Source organism: Rousettus aegyptiacus, unplaced genomic scaffold (genome assembly GCF_014176215.1).
Source record: "Rousettus aegyptiacus isolate mRouAeg1 unplaced genomic scaffold, mRouAeg1.p scaffold_m13_p_15, whole genome shotgun sequence".
NCBI lineage: Eukaryota > Metazoa > Chordata > Mammalia > Chiroptera > Pteropodidae > Rousettus > Rousettus aegyptiacus.
The window spans coordinates 13,388,480-13,406,224 of NW_023416290.1; the positions used below are offsets into that span (position 1 = coordinate 13,388,480).

Sequence of the window (17,745 nt, forward strand, 5' to 3'; positions counted from 1 at the left end):
GGCTTTTCCAAAGAATTCTTTGCTCAGTGAGATCGTAATCAAAGAGGTCATGATTAATGCAGTATAATAACAACTCTATATTTGCTGTATGTCAGCTCCTTGGGATTTCCCGAGGGATGGAGTGGCTTTTATTTTTCCTAAGAAGCCTCTTTTCACCTTTTATCCCGGTCAATGTGTCTGAAGTGACTCTTAGAGGGTGGGGACACTGGAGAGCTTCAGGATGGGAGCTGGTTGGAACCAACCACATGATCAGATGGTTGGAAATTTCAGCCCCCCCAACCCCCTCCCCCCACACTCTGCACCGCTCCCTTTGGGGAAGAGGATAGGGGATGAAAATTGAGTTCAAGCACCAAGCACCAATGATTTAATCAATCATGCCTACATAATGAAACTTCCTTTAAAACCTTTTGAACAACCTGGTTTGGGGAGTGTCTGGGTTGATGAACCTATTAACACAGAGATGCAGGGAAGGCTGCGTACCTGGTTCCAGCCCCACACCTTGCCCTATTCATTTATTCCATTTGGCTGTTCCTGAGTTTCTATCATTTACAACTAACCAATAATCCTAAGGAAAGTTCTTTTCTGAATCCCATGAGTTAATCTAGGAAGTAATGGAACCTGGGGAGGAATTGTGGAAACCCGTGTCTGGGCAGAAGGGCACACCTGGGGATCCCATGGACAGCTCATGCGTGAGTGCGGGCAGTTTTATGTGACTGAGCCCTTAATCTGTGGGGTCTGGGTAGCAAGTGTCAGAATTGAATTGAATAGTTGCATCCCCAGTTGGTGTTAGAGAATTAAAGAGTTGATTGGTGTCAAAAAAAAAAAAAATCCACAAAATTCCCCAAAAGACCAAAATGTGGATTTAAATATAACTAATTCTCTTTAAATCAGAAGCTTTCATAGTAAACATATACATCTTGGTAGAAAAGGGTACTTTCTATTTGACTCTCGATTTCAAACGGCTTTCTTTTTTCTTTTTTTTCCCTCTCAATAATAAAGACTATCTTTGGTTGAAGAAAATACTCCAAGTCTGTTTTTTTTTTTTTTTTTCCACTGAAGTTTCAGACATAGCCATTAGAAGCACATTAACTGTTAAGTCAAGGGTTTTGATTAGAGTCTAAAAATGCAGAATGGATTCACCCCGAGAAGGAGAAAGCCAGGCTTGGGACTCCTCTTTTGAATGGACTCCCTACTGCTGAAAGACAGACCAGCTGGCAAAATCTGGGCATCCTGAAATAAGACAGTTGGAGGACAAGGACAACACATAATACAACAAAGGAGACGCAGGAAACAAAGGGGGAGGAGAGTAAGGAGCGTGCAGAGAACAGATAGTAAGAAAAGGCAGGGCGAGTTGAGAAGGGAAGGGAGACATTTCTGGAGCGTCGGAAGTGCGTTTTATATTCGTAAGAGTTTTCTTTCCTCAGCTACAGTCTGATGTAGTCATCGTTGCTCTATTATAGGTGCAAGAACTACGGCTCCCAGACAACAGCACATGGAGCAGGCACAGAATTTACAGCTCATTCATACACCTCCTCTGGTCCATTACCAAATTCTGTCAGTTCTGCCTTCCAACTGCACAGCAGTCCCCCTTACCCATGGAGATGCTTTCCAAGACCCCAGTGGATGTCTGAAACTGTGGATAGTACCCAACCCCCTAGGTTTTTTTCCTGTACGTATGTAACCTTGAAAAAGTTTAACTTATCAGTTAGGTATAGGAAGAGATTAACAACAATAACTAATAACAAAATAGAACAATTTAGAATAATATACTGTAATAAAAGTTATATGAATGGCTTGGGTGCGTTACGTACAAAGTTATTTGAACAGAAGCTCTGTGATATTTCAACAGTCGATCTGATAACGGATAGTAAGAAAAGAAAGGGCTAGTAAATGACAGCTCCTAAATGACTAGCAGGCAGGGAGCATCCGGAGAGAGGAGACACTGGACAAAGAGATGAGTCTTGTTCAGAGCAGTGCGGAGAGGTACAGCACGAGATGTCATCCGGCTACCCAGAACAAAACGGAATTTAAAACATGAATTGCTTATTTCTGGAATTTTCCATTTAATATTTTTGGATTGTAGTTTTCTGTGAGTAACTAAAACCACAGAAAGCAAAACCGTGGATAAGGGGCATTACCGTATTTCAAATCTGATTACTCTTGAATTGCCACCGCCTTCGTCCAAGGTACAAATTTCATACCTGGACCACCACGCTCATCTCTCTCTCTTGTTTCCATTCTTGTTCCCTACACAGCAGTCACACAAATTTTTAATCCTGTCATTCTCCGATGCTTAACCTTTCTTTGGGTCCCCCTTATATTTAGACCAAATCCAAATTCTTACTGTGGCCTGCGAGAGCCTCCTACAGAATCTCGCCACTGCCCATCTCTCCAGACTCAAGACCTGCGCTGCTCACCTTTCTCACAGAATGTTAGTGACAGGACACAGCATCCCTGCTGCTTCTTGTGCACGCTGAGTGTGCTCCTGTCTTGGAGACTTGGAGGTCCCCCTTATCTTTGCATAACTTGCTCCCTTCTTGGGCCTCTCAACTCCATCCATTCCCATGAAGACACTCTCTATTCCTTTATCCTGACTTTTTTTTTTTCCCTTGAGAGCATTTAGGTATTTATTTACAGATTATGTCTTTTTTACTAGAATAAAAGATGCATGAGAGCAAGCTCTTTTCATACTCATGTCACAGTCTCAGCCCCTACAACAATACCTGACACAATACCATTCACAGATGCTCAGTGAATTTGTCGAATAAAAGTGTCTGATTGAAAAGCCAAGAAAAGAAAATGTTTAAGGAAGTTGGAATTTATTTCAAAGATAATCTCTAAAAAATTATCTCTGAAAAATACGTAGAAAATAAACATTTTTCAGTAAAAGCTATGCCTTTGGTACCTCTATGCTAGCATTATTTCTTGCCTTTCGTACCTGACAAAGTGTTTTGATGACTGATGTCATGTTTTGTAAAGTCCCTTAAGCTACTTGAAGGAAAATACAATACAAATGCAAACTAATAATAAACCACTGTTTGGTACTAATAATAAAGTACACGAAGCTTTTGATGATTTAGTGAAAAATAAAGTAGGGAGTTTCTAAAAGTGAAGAAATCAAGTCCAAGTTATTACAGTCTGAGCTGGAGGTAAAAGGGCCTTAGCGTAAATGTATCACAATTTAGACCTTAGAAATGCACTTCCTGCTATTTCCAAGAAAGATGAAAGCCTTCTGTGTTCAAGGCATTCTGTTATATTGCCACCATTATTATACCTCAATCCAATCTTTAGTCAAACAGATAAGGCTTTCATTTTATTGTCTATAATACAGCTATCTACAAATAAGTCAACACATTTCCCCGCTGGAAGCGTATTTTTTTCCATTAAGAATACAACAGACACAGAATGAACAATAAAACTATATGAATTAATCGGTTAGACCCACCCAAAGCCATGATTGTATAAGTAATTAAAAACTTTCCTTCTGTAATAATTATGAATACATTTGTTACTTTTACGATAAGAAGTTTCAAGAAAATTAATTCCAGGTTTACATGCCTTAATTATAAATACTTGTATTGCATAAAGGAGAGTATTTAGGAAAAGTTGAATATAATTGTCTATTGCCATTCCAAAACCATGCTTCTAAAACCATTCAGTGAAGGAACACGTGTTTGCTTGGAATGTTTTTCTATTGCCTTAGAAGGCTCAATGATTAGTCCGCTGAGGAACTTTACAGCTGCGTCAGTCTTCAATGTAGTGTTTTAAAAGCAGTCCATTCATGTAGACTTTCATTTTATTGATTTTTTTTATATTAAAAAAAACAGGACCACAAAAAACCTCTGGGTAAAGCCAGAGTTATGGTCTAATATGAATCACAATCTATTAAACAGATCAATTTTTGGCTTATATGATAAATTTCTAGCATTTTTCATTTTATCTTTAATATCTGACAGAGAAGATAAAAAATTAATTTATCAAATGGTCATCTTTTTTTTTTCTCCTTTCTGGAAAAAATGACTAAAGCAAAATACAAGAACAATGATCAATTTGTAAAGGACTTTATAGGCCCGGCCAGATGGGAAAATAAAGAAAAAGAGGAAAGAAGAAGAAGGTATTTGTCTTAGTTTCATTTGTCTTAGTGATTTTATTGCTAACAATGACACATATAGGAAATCTTGACTTGTTTGTAATACGGGAAGCTAAACTCATTTTTAAAAATGTTGCTATTAGCATACGTGATTCCAGAATAGGAATCACAATTACAACCCTGATTTGCAGTAGGAATCCTTGGAGAAATTGAGAAATTAATGTAAGCGTTGAGAATAAATTTCACAATATACCAAAAGCTCCAAAAATCATCAATCATAGGTTACACTTTATTGTGTTTAAATTACGAGACACTGTATTTCATGGTTATTCTTCCTATAGAAGTCATCCTTCAGTTTATCTTAGAGTTGCTAATTCTTCTGCAGGCTAAGACTACCTCCGTTTCATTTTTTACAGATTCAAATATGAAGAAATTATTGTTACTGACTTATTACCAACAGTGTAAAGGAGTGGAAAGAAATGACATTAATAAAAAGAGGATTTTCCTTTAATCAGCTTTTATGAAGAATTGCAAAGTAAACTCCTGGTGCAGGATGAAAGAGATAATACCCTGCCGATTGCACAGGACTAAAGGAATGTGTGGACAACGGTTTCTTCTCCAAGAAACAAGGCCCGTCAGCACGGTTCCCCATGGACAAGCGCATTAGAGCATGAGCGACGCAGAGGCGCTTAATGGCTCCCGAGGAAGGCGCATCGCCCTTCTCGACAGCGCTCATTTGCATACACACGTTTAGTGCCAGCAGGACAGGTGCGTTCGGAGGTCTCCCAGAGCAGAAGCGCAGACATCCTCAGGTGAAAGCAGCTCTTCACTAAACTTTACAACCTCATTCCAAACTCCAGTTGTCAGTTAACAGCTTTCAGGATGACATCTTAAATCAAGAAAACGTCACACGTGTACAGTAACTGGCCTAATCTTTTCTGTAAATTGCTGCCTGTGGTTTTCAAAATCGTAGTAAATTGCTGGCAATTGACAATGTGTCTCTTTGCACCACTAACTTCACTTCTGCACAGTTAACAAATCAGTCTTAAATTATTCATCAGATCGCCCAGTGTCTAGGCTCTTCTGACTGTCATTGATTTCAGGGACCAGTAGCCCGCTCGCCTTTTATACTGAAGTGAAATTCATACTATGCTCTCAGCCTGTGAGAGGACTTGTATGCAGCAAATAATGACTCTGCTGTCTCGGTCTCTCAGTTACTGGTGAGTGAAAACTCACTCTGCAACCAGCGCTTCCGCGATCCTACGCTGCCCCGAAGCAAGACAGAGTATTTTCTCAGACTGATACTTAAAATAATAGCCTTAGTGCCCCCCGATACTTCAAATATACTGAGGACATGTTTTCTCTATTAATTCTATAATTACAGGGCAAGAATAAAATGATGAATTATACGTACAAACTGAAACATCAGATGGCCCATTTAGAAATTATGCCATCAAACCCCTGCTCATTGTTCTGGAAACAGGGTCAAATCAACTCCCCAGACAGCTCGACCAAATTGGATTCTGCCTCTAAAATAAGTGTGGGGATAGAGTGCTTATTCTGAAAGGACTTCTTAACACCATTTTTCTTTCAGCAGCATAGAGGGGATTTTGCAGGAAGAATATTTATCCTTCTTTGAAATACCTTTTGAATCAGTATGTGCTTTAAGCTAAGTAGTGAAGTCGTGCAGTGAGACAGTCTTATATTTGAGGAGTATATTTGTCTATTTATGCTCAGGCAAATTAACTCCACATCGCCTCAAAAAGACCCCCAGCATTCTGGCATTTCCCCCTAACTGTGCCTGAACAGATATTTGCAGGCCATCAACAGTCATGGTCTGCAACTAACTGGATAGCTCCCTCATTTAAGCATGTCCCTATAGGACCACCTCCTAAAGGGAGTGACCTCGGTTTCTGCTGCAGTAACCCTACGGAGTTCTCTCTCGGATATATGCTAGCCAAAGAGTATCTGGGAAAACAGTGTGGGATGGAGGTGGCTGGATCAACGCAAATTCGTAATAGAGGTTTAAAAAAAGCAGTGACCCAAAGCACTTTTCTCCCACTGATGATAGGTCAGTAACAGCATCTGTGTTAGTGAAGGGCATCATGGTTATTTCTTTATTCCTCCTCTCATCTTCCTTAGGAAGCCCTCCCTGATCCCCGTGAAGACTATGTCCCCTGCTCTGTGATATGACAGTTCTTTTTCTTTCATCATTATAACACTGGTCACATTTTCTTGTTATTAGTCATTTACTGTCTGTCTTCGATACAATACAGAAGACTTTATGGGGGCAGGAACTGGATAAAGCCTTGGCTGTTACAATGCTTTGAGCAAAGTAAATGCTAAGTAAAATTGTCTATACTATTATAAATGATTAGTTAGGCATTATTTTCAGCTGCATACTTAGAGCCCCCAAACAATGGCTTAAACACATTTCCTAATATAAAAGAAATATGTTGCAGGCAGCCCAGGGCTGGTACAAAGGCTCCACAGAATTATTAGGGACCCAAGCTTCTTTTCTCTTTTTACTCTATCATTCTCATGCATAGTTGACATCCTTAAGGTCATATCACAGTCAATGATGGCTGCCACCACCGTGGCAGCAGAGTAAGGGCCCTGAAAGACGTTCATGTCCTAATCCTCGTGGCAAAGGGGACGCTGCAGATGTGATTGACGTGAAGGAATTTGAATGTGCTGAGATTAGCCTTTATTATCCAGGTGGGAATAATCTAATCACATGAGTCCTTAAAAACAGAGAACCTTCCCAGCTACACGAAATCAGAGGGATGGCGGCATGAGAAAGATTTGCGCTGACATTGCTGGCTCTGAATATGCAGAAAGGAACGTGGGAGCCTCTAGAAGCTGCAAAGGGGAAGGAGGCAGCTTCTGCCCTAGAGTCTCCAGAATGGAAAACCCCGACTTTATTCTATTTTATTTTTTTTCTAGTTTTATTGAGTTATAATTTACATATAACATTATATTGGTTTTCGGTATAAACCATAATGATTTTATAAATGTATATATTGTGAAATGATCACCACAATAAGTGTAGTTAACATCCATCACCTAAAATCTTTTTTCTCCTGATGAGAACTTTTAAGATCTACTCTCTTAGTAACTTTCAGATATACTATCCAGTACTGTTAACTGTAGCCACCATGCCGTACATTTTATCCCCAGTATTCATCCTTCTATAACTGCAATTTCATACCTTTCGACCACCTGCACCTATTTGTCCCCTCCCCCATGCCCGACCTCTGGCAACCACTGATCGGTTCTCTGTATCATTTTTTTTAAAAAAAGATTCCACATATAAGTTATATCATATAGTATTTGTTTCCCTCTGATTTATTTCACTTAGCCTAATGTCCTCAGGTTCCATTCATATTGTTGCAAATGGCAGAATTTCCTTCCTTTTATGGCTAAATAATATTCTATTGTGTGTACGTGTGTGTATATACATATGTGTGTGTGTGTGTGTGTATAATTTTATTTATCTAGTCATCCATTGATAAACACTTAGGTTGCTTCCATTTCTTGACTATCATAAATTATGTTGCAATGTACACAGGGTTGCAGATTTCATTTTCTTTGGCTATATATCCAGAAGTGGAATTGCTAGATCATATGATAGTTCTATTTTTAATTTCTTGAGGAACCGCCATACTGTTTTCCATAATAGCTGTCTCATGTCTCGATTTTAGCCCATTGAGACTCATGTAGGGTTTTTGTCCTGCAGAAGAAATGTAAGATGTGTATTCATTGAGTCACTAAGTTGGGGCCTGATTCTAAACTGAATTATCTCTTACACAGCCTTTTCAGAAGTCCTTCATAATTCATCTGCTTACATCTCAATGGGCAGAACTTAGATGACCACGACGACTCACATAAAGGCAAAGGAATACAGTTTTTTTCGCACTTCTGCAGCAAATAAAAGTAGGGTTTTCCCTGACTCTTGACCAGAAGGGGGAATAGATAATGGAAGATAACCAGAAACTTCTGCCACCATTAATGAAAGAATTATTAGATGATGTAATTGAACACCTAGAAAATTAGGAAAGTGATATTTTTATAGTAAGCGATATTTCCCATTTGTAAATTAATTTAACAAATGGATATCCCTCCTTTTTCTTTTAGGTTAGCTAAATTTCATTAGACTTTTGTCCCTCCCAATCTAATTTTAATCTTAGAAACAAATGCTTTCAAAGTTTCTATGCTTTTACGAATTTAAGAACCAGTAATATTCAGATTCCATAAGTAAGTTCTTAGAGAACTTGAGTCAAACCAGTTCCTAGAAAAATAAAGCAGAATTACTTTTTTAGTGTCATCATTTGTTTCTTCAGCTTCATTTGTTATTTGATTGTGAGATATGACATCTGCTTTCTGTAGCAAGTTGAAAGTTACCAGAAAAAAGGGCCACCTTTCAGGGAGTCTAGACAGCCGGATGCTGCAACGTGCTGATTTCTACACGCGAGCATACTGACAATTCCTATAAACATAAGTGAATGTTGTGCTGCTGCTGTACTCTCATTCCTCAGAAAGCAGTCAAAGGGGGAGCAATGCTGACGGCTTCCAAGGGGCGGAGGAGACACGTGGGGCCTTCCACATCTCTCTCCTTTTTCATTCTGTCACCTTGTGCCTCTGTCCAGTAGTCTGCGCTGGGACCGGCCAGTTCTCCCTCATCTTTTGGGCATTCTTTGCCCCAGGCACTTTTTCTGCGTTTTCCTTTCAGATAGGACATAGAGGGCTGAAATTGCTCAAGTTTCCTGACTCTTGCCCCTGGTATGTCTGCCCTGCAGCTGGCATCCCTGACAGCCCAGCTGGTGGGCGGCATGGCTGGTAAGGAGCTTCATACCAAAGGCATCTCATTACGAGGATTTCCAAACCATCATTCTGTTAGCACCTTTCTGCACCAAGAGAAAGCAAAACATCTCCTTTCCCGCTTTTCATCAGATACTAAACCTCAGCAATCAGAGGCCCATAAAACTCTGTCCACCTGTGGACCCCAAATCCAGGGTCTCTGCCATGGAACCCCATGTTGGGAAACAGCAATGGCTGACCTTCCGCCGGAGCCCCTGCAATCCCACCTGCCTGCACACCCTCTCTCCCAGCTCTCCTCGACGGTATCACCTCTTCAGAGCCAACTCAGCCCAGCGGTTTAAGTTCCATGGCCCCAGGCCCATCTGCACAATCTCCATCCCAGCTTCCTGCTCGCCCAAATGCACACTCAGCAAGGGGCGATTCCCAGCGTACGCTCAGAAAGCCATGTACGCCGGCCCTCCTTCATTCTCTAATTCCATGGTTTCCAAACCATACTCCTTCCTCGGCCAAGAGAAACCTTTGGCCCACAGAGAGAGCCACCTGTGTCTCCATGTCCCTGCAGGTTCTCTATCCCAGCTCCTGGACTTTGACCTTCACACAGCAAAAGGTAGCTACTAACTCCTGCTCCCCAAACTGCAGGACCCCACCTGCACACACTGGGTGTCTTTTATGTTCTCCAAGAGTCGTGGTCTACCTGCAGCCATCAGGCTACCACCTGGTAGAAGAGAAACACCTCACGCCAGTCCTCACTGCCCCATTGTCAAGGTGTCCTCCAAGAATCTGAGCCCAGACATTTCAGGGAGTGAGGAGAGTGGCCTCTCATACCCCTCATCGCCTCCTAGCAGCCTTGGTCCTGGCCATGTCCCTGGCTCCCAGGTAACGCACCAACCACGAGAAAAAGAAGGACCAGTGCAGGGGCCCCTCCGCGCTGACGCGAAGGCAGAGGCTGCTGCCCGTCAGAAATGTCCGGATTGTCAGGCGCTCGCTGCCTGGGGCCAGGGACTGGTCCATGTTTGGAGCCATTCAGAGCACAGTGCCCCTGATGTCATTATGCTAAGGTGCTGGTGGGCCCACGGCCTGAAGACCTTTGGCCTGGGACCACTTCAGCCTGACGTCCTGGAGCATGTCACTTGGGGAGCCTTTTTCTTCTGGGGAGTTGGAAGAGCTAGCTGTCCATGGACATGAAACGCACAGAAAAAGCTCTGACAGAATTTGACTAAAAGCTTCAATTTATAAAAACAGCTTTTAACACAAGCAGGGAAAGTAAGAAAAACCTCTCCAAGGAAGTGTCTGGACCGAAGGGTTGGCTCAACGTTTGAAGAAGAAAATCAAGAGCTGAAAAACCTCCTTGTTAACTCGCATCACAGGAAGGACGTGAATTAAAGAACCTGCCGAGGACCGGGCCTCCCTGGACACAAAATGGGGGTGGGGGAAGCTGAGGACAAGTTCCAGAGGAGACCCAGACCCTGAGCGCAGGGCTGTCCTTGGTTGAGCGTGGGATGGGTTACTGTGCTGGGAGCAGGAGGCGGAGGTGCCTGAGGCCATGCCCAGGGGCGGAGTCACCTGGCCACGAGCTACTACCGCGGGGTGTGCGGGGCTCCTGGAATCTTGTGCCGTCCAGCCCCGTTTCCGCGGCATGGCATGCAGGGGTGACGTCCTCCCACACACAGGGGAGCTGGGGTGGAATGTGTGTCACTTCCTGGGGTGAAGGCGCAAGCGCTTCATGACGTACATGAATTTTAAATAAATAATTGCGTTGGAATGCAAAAAAAAGAAAAAAAGAAAAAAGAAAAAGGCATATTTTCATTAGAAGAATAAACTATAAAACACAAATAGTAGAGATGACATATTTCTGTGTAGTTATTCAATTATGTTTGCATAGGCCTTGTACAATACAGTGACTGTAACACAGCGGTAAACAGACCTACTGTTGATAACATAATATACACATCTGCCCTTTTGATAAAACTATTTGAACGTCTACAAAAGGGCATAAGATTATCACATAAATTTCTGATTAAAAACATCCAGTGCCACCCAGTTTGCAGCAATTCCTTAGCAATTTACTATAATTTCTATATGTCACTGGACTAGAATGGAGCGCCAAATTCGATTTTTAGAGCAAAGCTTTTCAAAATGTTTGTATTTAACAAAGTTTATGTAAACTATAACAGTAAGTTTAAACTTGCTTATAATTTTCATTGCCGTGGAAAGGAGTTATGGGGAAACAATGATCTCGCCATACTAAAAAGGATTCCGAGGATGCTATTTTTAGAAGTCATGTTCGCTTAAATGCATGCCGAAGGAAAAGTATAGCTTAAGTCTTTGGAATAAGAAATGCATAACTATATTTATGCTGCCTTGCTATTTTTTTTTTAAAGAACATAATTGCATCATTTTGGAAAAGGATTATGTGGGAGCCAAAAATAAAAATAAGCATTTGCAAGTCTTTGTGTCTCATTTAGATGCGACGCCTGGCAGTAGATTACGACGGTTTCTCCTTATAAATCCTTTAGAGCTGAATAGATGTCTGCCAGCACCTCCACCCCCACCTCCCTGGTCAACATTACAGATACAAACATTCTCTTGGGAGAACAGGATAAATATGTACTAATATAGCAGTTCAGAACATGAAGCATTTTGTTATTCTAGTGAACTGAGTTTATGCATTTTTCCAAAGTGTCTCATTGATATAGATATGTCATTAACTTCACAATCTAGTAAACAGGATATCATTCTTACAGTTCTAAAAGGCATAGTTTTGCTGGATTTCCAGGATGCTATTTCTGTCTCATTTGCTGATACGTTATTCTTGAATAAAGATGTTTTGTATCTAGCTTCAGCCCTCTGCAAATATTACATTTCAAGGTTCCTTTTGAAAAATGTCCAGGTAGGAAGAAAGCCTCAGCAGGAAAAGACAAATTTAAGTTTAAAACTAATTACTATATTCAATAAGTTGTATTCATTTAAACAAAGAAAAGAAATATACTATACACCATTGATTTAGTTAGAAACAACCATCAGGAAAAGAATTTGAGATGCAAAAACATTTAGAATGAAAATGTAAAATAACAAATGGATTGTAAACAGCTCAGGAGTACTGAGGGGTCTGACTATTCTTGTCTAGAACTCAGAATTGCAGGTCTAAAAGCTTCCTTGCTGAAGAGATCCGCTCAAAGCCAAAGTTAGTGGCAGAATCCAACCTTGAAGGAAGATGAATTTTGATCAAGAAAAAGCACTTTCCCAGTAGTACAGAGAAATCGTTCTAGCCAGGTAATAAGAATAAACCTTGAAAAAGAAGGATTATCTCATTGACCCCATATGGCTGTGCAGGTAAAATATCTCAAGATTCTTGCAAGAGAAGAGAACCCTAATGAACAATGGTGTCGATTAAGTCAAAAGAGGACAAACAAGTGCTATGATTGCCATTTGGGGAAATGGTTTAACTTTCTTTAAGAATCAAAATACCCACACATCAGGTCACTATGGGAAAAGTGCAGTCATTAGAACATGATATAAACAAATGCAGGTCGGTTTTGCTTTGCTGTGAAGGGGCCGTGAAGCGCCTGCCCAGAGGAGGGAGTAGGTAAAGGCTGGTCCACCTTCCTCCCTTGCCCACTGCCCATAAGTGTTTAGAAGGCTTCTAATCAAAGCTCATGATTAATATAAGGTACATTGTCCTAGGATTTCTTTGCATTTATTTTTTTTATAACTAAGTTATGCTCATGTATGGTCATTCATATTCTGAATTCTATGTGCAATGTGACACACTAAAAATTCTCTAGAATCACTAATGTGTAAGTTCCACACGTCTTTCCAGAAAAATCAATTAGAAGAAATATTAGCCTAAAGTTTTTCCAATTTGGAGTAATCAAAAAGATGCCATAAGATAACAACTTAAGTCCTTTAACGTAAAAAAAAAAAATAAGTACAACTTGAGTTCTCAACATAACTTATTTTTCAGTATCTTTAAGTGTAGCAAATGAGTTGAGTTTTCATATTTACATTCCGAATGTATTCCTAGGGACAAAAAAAATGATTTCAAGCCTTGCGACTTCCAAAGAAGCAGCAATAACTTATTAACTGTGCCCTTGGTGATCTTAAAGTGTGGTATGAGAAACAGCCTCAGAGACTTCTAAAGACGCGTAACACCCTCCTGGGCAGAGCAGTAGGAAGGCGAGGGGGATCTAGCTGTAGAAGTATTTCAAAAAAGCTATTTACATGTTGAAGGAAAGGATTTAATTAATAGTGCTACAGCTGTGAAGTTAATATGCAGATCCGAGGTTCTATCGCAAGGGACCATTATGTATTTTTTAAACAAGTCACTCAGTCCTGCATTTTTCCCTTTTACAGCTCTTGTGTAGTAATAAATATATGTCTCAAAGGTTTTCAGGATGAAGCTCGTGATGCCTGTTAATTTTTTCGGCAGTAATAAAGATGATGATGTTGATGGCAATGATAAGATTTACCATTTACTGCGACATCACAATATGCCCAGACCCTTTCTAAGTTCTTTATATGCACTATCTTATTTAATTCTTTCAATAACCCAGTAAAATTAGTGCTGTGCTTTCCTCATTTTGCAGAAAAGGGAACTGAGGCTCCAATAGATGACAAAAGTACAGACATTTTTAGTCACCCGCCCACATCGGTTTGACTCCGCTACACATGTACACATCTCTTAAAACCACACATCCTTTTCCTTCAAGTTCTGGAAAAGAATCAGGATCCTCAGCACCACAGTAACAAACATACGACGCAGACCTGGTTGGCAGATGAGATAACAGATAACAGCAAAGGAAAAATCTGGAGGCTGTGATCAAGAACCCCCATAACAGGCCAGATGTCGGACTGTTCACGCCCACGAGAATGTAGAGTTTTAGTCACTCAGAATGGTTAGGCAGTGCCTGTCATTGGAATAACACCTAAATCCATAGAGACGTTGGGGAAATTAATAACACCCAATCCATAGAGACAAATCTGGTTTGGGGAGAAAAATTCACTGTTTTAGAATGAATGTTTGGGGCAAAAATCAAGGTATAGGGAGGCTTCTATTAACCTATCCAAGTAGGTAATTCCAAGAAATGCTTTCATGAACTAGAAAGAGATGGAGAGCTCTGGAAAGTTAGTAAACAAGCATATATAGACAAGAATATTTTATGAAATGGAGCCCAACCTGGGCGGTCACAGAGGTGCTTGGGTTTCTCTGGGGTCTTTAACTTTGCTCTAATTTTCGGAATAGATTTCCTATAGAGTGGAATTGAGAGACTAAAGTGGCTAACCAGGGAGGTGTTACTAGACTTTGAGGCAGTAAATAGAGGGAAACGAATGGAAAATCTTTAAGATGCTCCTTTTGGAGTTATCTATCCTTTTAATGACCTAGAATACTTGGTTGACTGCTTAATGGAATTTGAATGGATAATAAAATGAGTGACTGAAACTACTATATCCATTTTTTATAACCTTGCACCCCCCAAAATGAGAAAAGAAAATCTTTACGTGCACGCTGATATTAGAGAAGCAGTTCATAAAGTAACTTGGAGCAGAGGAGAAAAATCAGATTTGTGTGGAGCAAATGAATGCTATTATTATTATTATTTTATAACGTCACACTTCACAGGATTGTTTGGAAGCTTACCTGAGTTACCACATATGACATGCTTAAAACAACGCTAAAAATCCAACAAACACATTTACTATCATTATTGGCAACGCTGGTCCTATTTTTTATATTTCGCATAGATTCAGTGGGGTTAAAAGATTTGCCTGTGGGGCCGTAGTTAATAAGTGTTAAAGACAAGATTCGAACGAAAGACTTATGATTTGAAAGAAAGAGTTATGATTTGCAATTCCATCTTCTTTCAACACACTATGATGCCAATTACATAGGACAAAATTCCTCTGGTCTAATTTATTCCAAATCCGTTGATACAGAAGAAAATAAAAGAGAATTTCTACCCAGTGAAATGAAATTATGATTTAAAATGACTGCTCAAATCACAAGATACAAAATGCTATGTTGAAAAATGCTATGCCTAACTTATTATTCATAGTTATATTATTCATAAGGCTTGCATTTTAAAATTGCTTTCTAATCTGCATGTTACAGAAGATAACTGGGCACTGATTTAAGGTTTTTTTTTTCTGTCTTAGAAATTGGTGGTGAAGTGCAATTAATAGCACAAATATTAAAGGTAGATATTAGTGAATTTGTATGTAACTCAATATTAGAAATGTCATTTCTTGTTCCTATTACATTTTCCCATATGAAACAATGATGACAAGTTCTAATTATAGAGTTATTAAAATGTAGAGCAAAGAGTAACTAACTACTTTCGGAGGTTCTGGAAAAAATCTTTTCGAGATTTTGCTGCTTGGCTAAATCAAAAATTCTTTGTTACTATATGGACTTCAACGGAACCTAACAATCCTAAAGCCATCTGTGTTGGTCAAGGCAGGTTTTCTAAGATCTAAATCACAAATGCTAGTAGAAGACCACTATGTTACCTAGAAAATTTGAGACTATCATATAACAATAGAATAAGTTGGCACAAATATAGTTGATAATAAAAAATTTTTAAAAAAATACAGCTTCCTTTTTCTTTTTGTAATTATACTGTTCGGTTTCTTCTCTATAATTTCTATAAGTGAAAATTGTGCTGGTTTGTGAGAAAGGTATTTAAGAAACACAACTAGAAACTTAATCAAGATTTTACGTTTAGGTGACAATCAAAAGACAGTTCTGTAGAGTCACAATGAAAAAATTGTGTGCTCTGCTGATATTAGTTCTAGACAGACAGAAATAACATTTGTATCCTGTTGTATTAAGATGACTCTTCTGTCTGATCAGGATTTCAAACTAGGGGTCACCACACTGATGTGCTTAGCTGCTAGTTAATACATGCTCCACTTACATACACAAGGATTTGAGTCTTTGTCAATTTTTTTTTTTCAGAATTAGCATTCAAGGAAAAATAGTGCCTTGCTATTCATATTTGTTACATTAACATACATTAATTTCTTTTCCCAGTTTAAATACGTGAATGTTCAAAACCATTTTTCACTCAGCATTTGGCGCTATGGTTATTGTGACATAGGCCTTATTAAAATGGACATGAGGATATGCTGGGAGCTGAGCTTCCCTACAGCTTACCAAACTAAACCACACGTTCTGGAGTTTCCTTGTATTAACATGCTGCCAAGATCATTTTTTCCTGAATGGCATCTAAACTCATTTTTGATTAGTATTCCATTTGTAATGTTACTTACATTTCTCCCTCTCTCTCTCTCTCTCTCTCTCTCTCTCTCTCTCTCATACATAGTCATAACGATTATTTATTAGTGTGTATTTTAAAAATGTATTTTAAAAGCCTGATAAACTTACCTTAGAGAGCCCGCCTACTTCCAAATAAAAGCAGATAATGAACACATTCCAGGTGACCCAGAGGGCAGTCCATACTGTATACTAGAGAGAAAGGGGGAGGGTGGGGAGAAAGAGAAGGAAAATGTGAAGATGAAAGGCACATATATAAATAAATCAATAACAAAAATGTCAATAAGCCTAAGTCTTCTGGGAAGAAACAGGGCGTGCTCAGAAGAGAGTGCTCCCTACGAGGTCCCCTAAGATCTCCAGAAATTAAAAATCCAATAGTTTTTACTGCTTGCAGCAGATGCCAATAAATCTCGATTTATTTTTAAAGTGCACCGTTGGCTTGCCGATACAGGTTAAATCCAAGTGTTGACTTGATTTCTATTCTCTGAGTATTCTCTTTTCCAGAGAACGCAACTATGGCAAATTTCTGTGGGCTGTCTATTTTCTCATTTTTAGTTTATAATGTTAAATTGTCAAGTTTTTAGGAATCTTAGTCGAAACACAGCATTTCTATATCTGTGAATGAGGATCATGTGTGAAAATGGATGTGTGGGGTAAAATTAAACTTTCATCTGTTGTGCTATTTTATTGAGAGTGGAATGTGTGCCCCTAACAGAATCACAGAATATAACATGATCATGCAAAATACCTTTAAAAGGCACAGAAATTACTAAATAAGATTAAGAATGAGCAAATAAACAATAGATTTCCATAATGAGAAACCACATTCCAATTATATCCAACAAACTCTGTTATGCTACTCTTACTGATTAATGGTTTTATTAATGTATTATGTATTAGGGAATGCCTTCCTCAAGGGTATTAGTCAGTCTGAGTTAAGATGGCTTTAGATCAAGATTCATGAGTGGAGGAGATCTAAGGGCTCAACTCATACAGTCACTTTCTTATGCAGATGGAGAAACTGAGGCCCAGAAAACTGACATATAGAACAGCTTGGACGACTGAGGATGGCACTTACTGTGGGAATGTAATAAATGGATCACATACAATGGTTTGCTTATTCGTTTTGCTTTACCACAAAAATCTATGAATTCTTAATTTCTTAAAGAAGCATACTAATTAAATTATTTCTTTCTACCAGTGATTATAACTGTCACATGCTATTGTCAAATTAAAATAAATACGTAAATCATTTTGTTAGCTTAGCCTCTGATGTGTCAAATAATATAATTATACATTTTAAACCCTGTAAAAAAATAGCCGCCTTCCTATTGGAAACCTTATCAGAAGCTTTTAATTATTTGTGAAATTTAATGTACACTTTGTGTCATTCTGTCATTTCTGATTTTTAAAAGGCTTTCATAATAATCTCATGTAGCCGTGTAGTTCTGTTTGGGATCCAATTACATTTGGTATCTCATCATACATCTTTTTTTTCTTTTTGGGTTTTTTTTTTTTTTTTTCCTTTAAAGAACAATGCAGGGAGGCACCTAAAACTGGC

At 39.2% G+C, this 17,745-nt stretch overlaps 1 protein-coding gene across 2 annotated transcripts in view; it reads right to left on the bottom strand.

The window, feature by feature from the left end:
* NKAIN3 (sodium/potassium transporting ATPase interacting 3) overlaps positions 1–17,745 on the bottom strand; it is a 463,387-nt gene that overhangs the window by 210,977 nt on the left and 234,665 nt on the right. For both annotated transcript variants that reach the window (XM_016165875.2, XM_016165874.2), the window contains exon 3: positions 16,296–16,376. In XM_016165875.2, the coding sequence (XP_016021361.1) occupies positions 16,296–16,376 (81 nt within the window). The remainder of the gene's footprint in view (positions 1–16,295; positions 16,377–17,745) is intronic.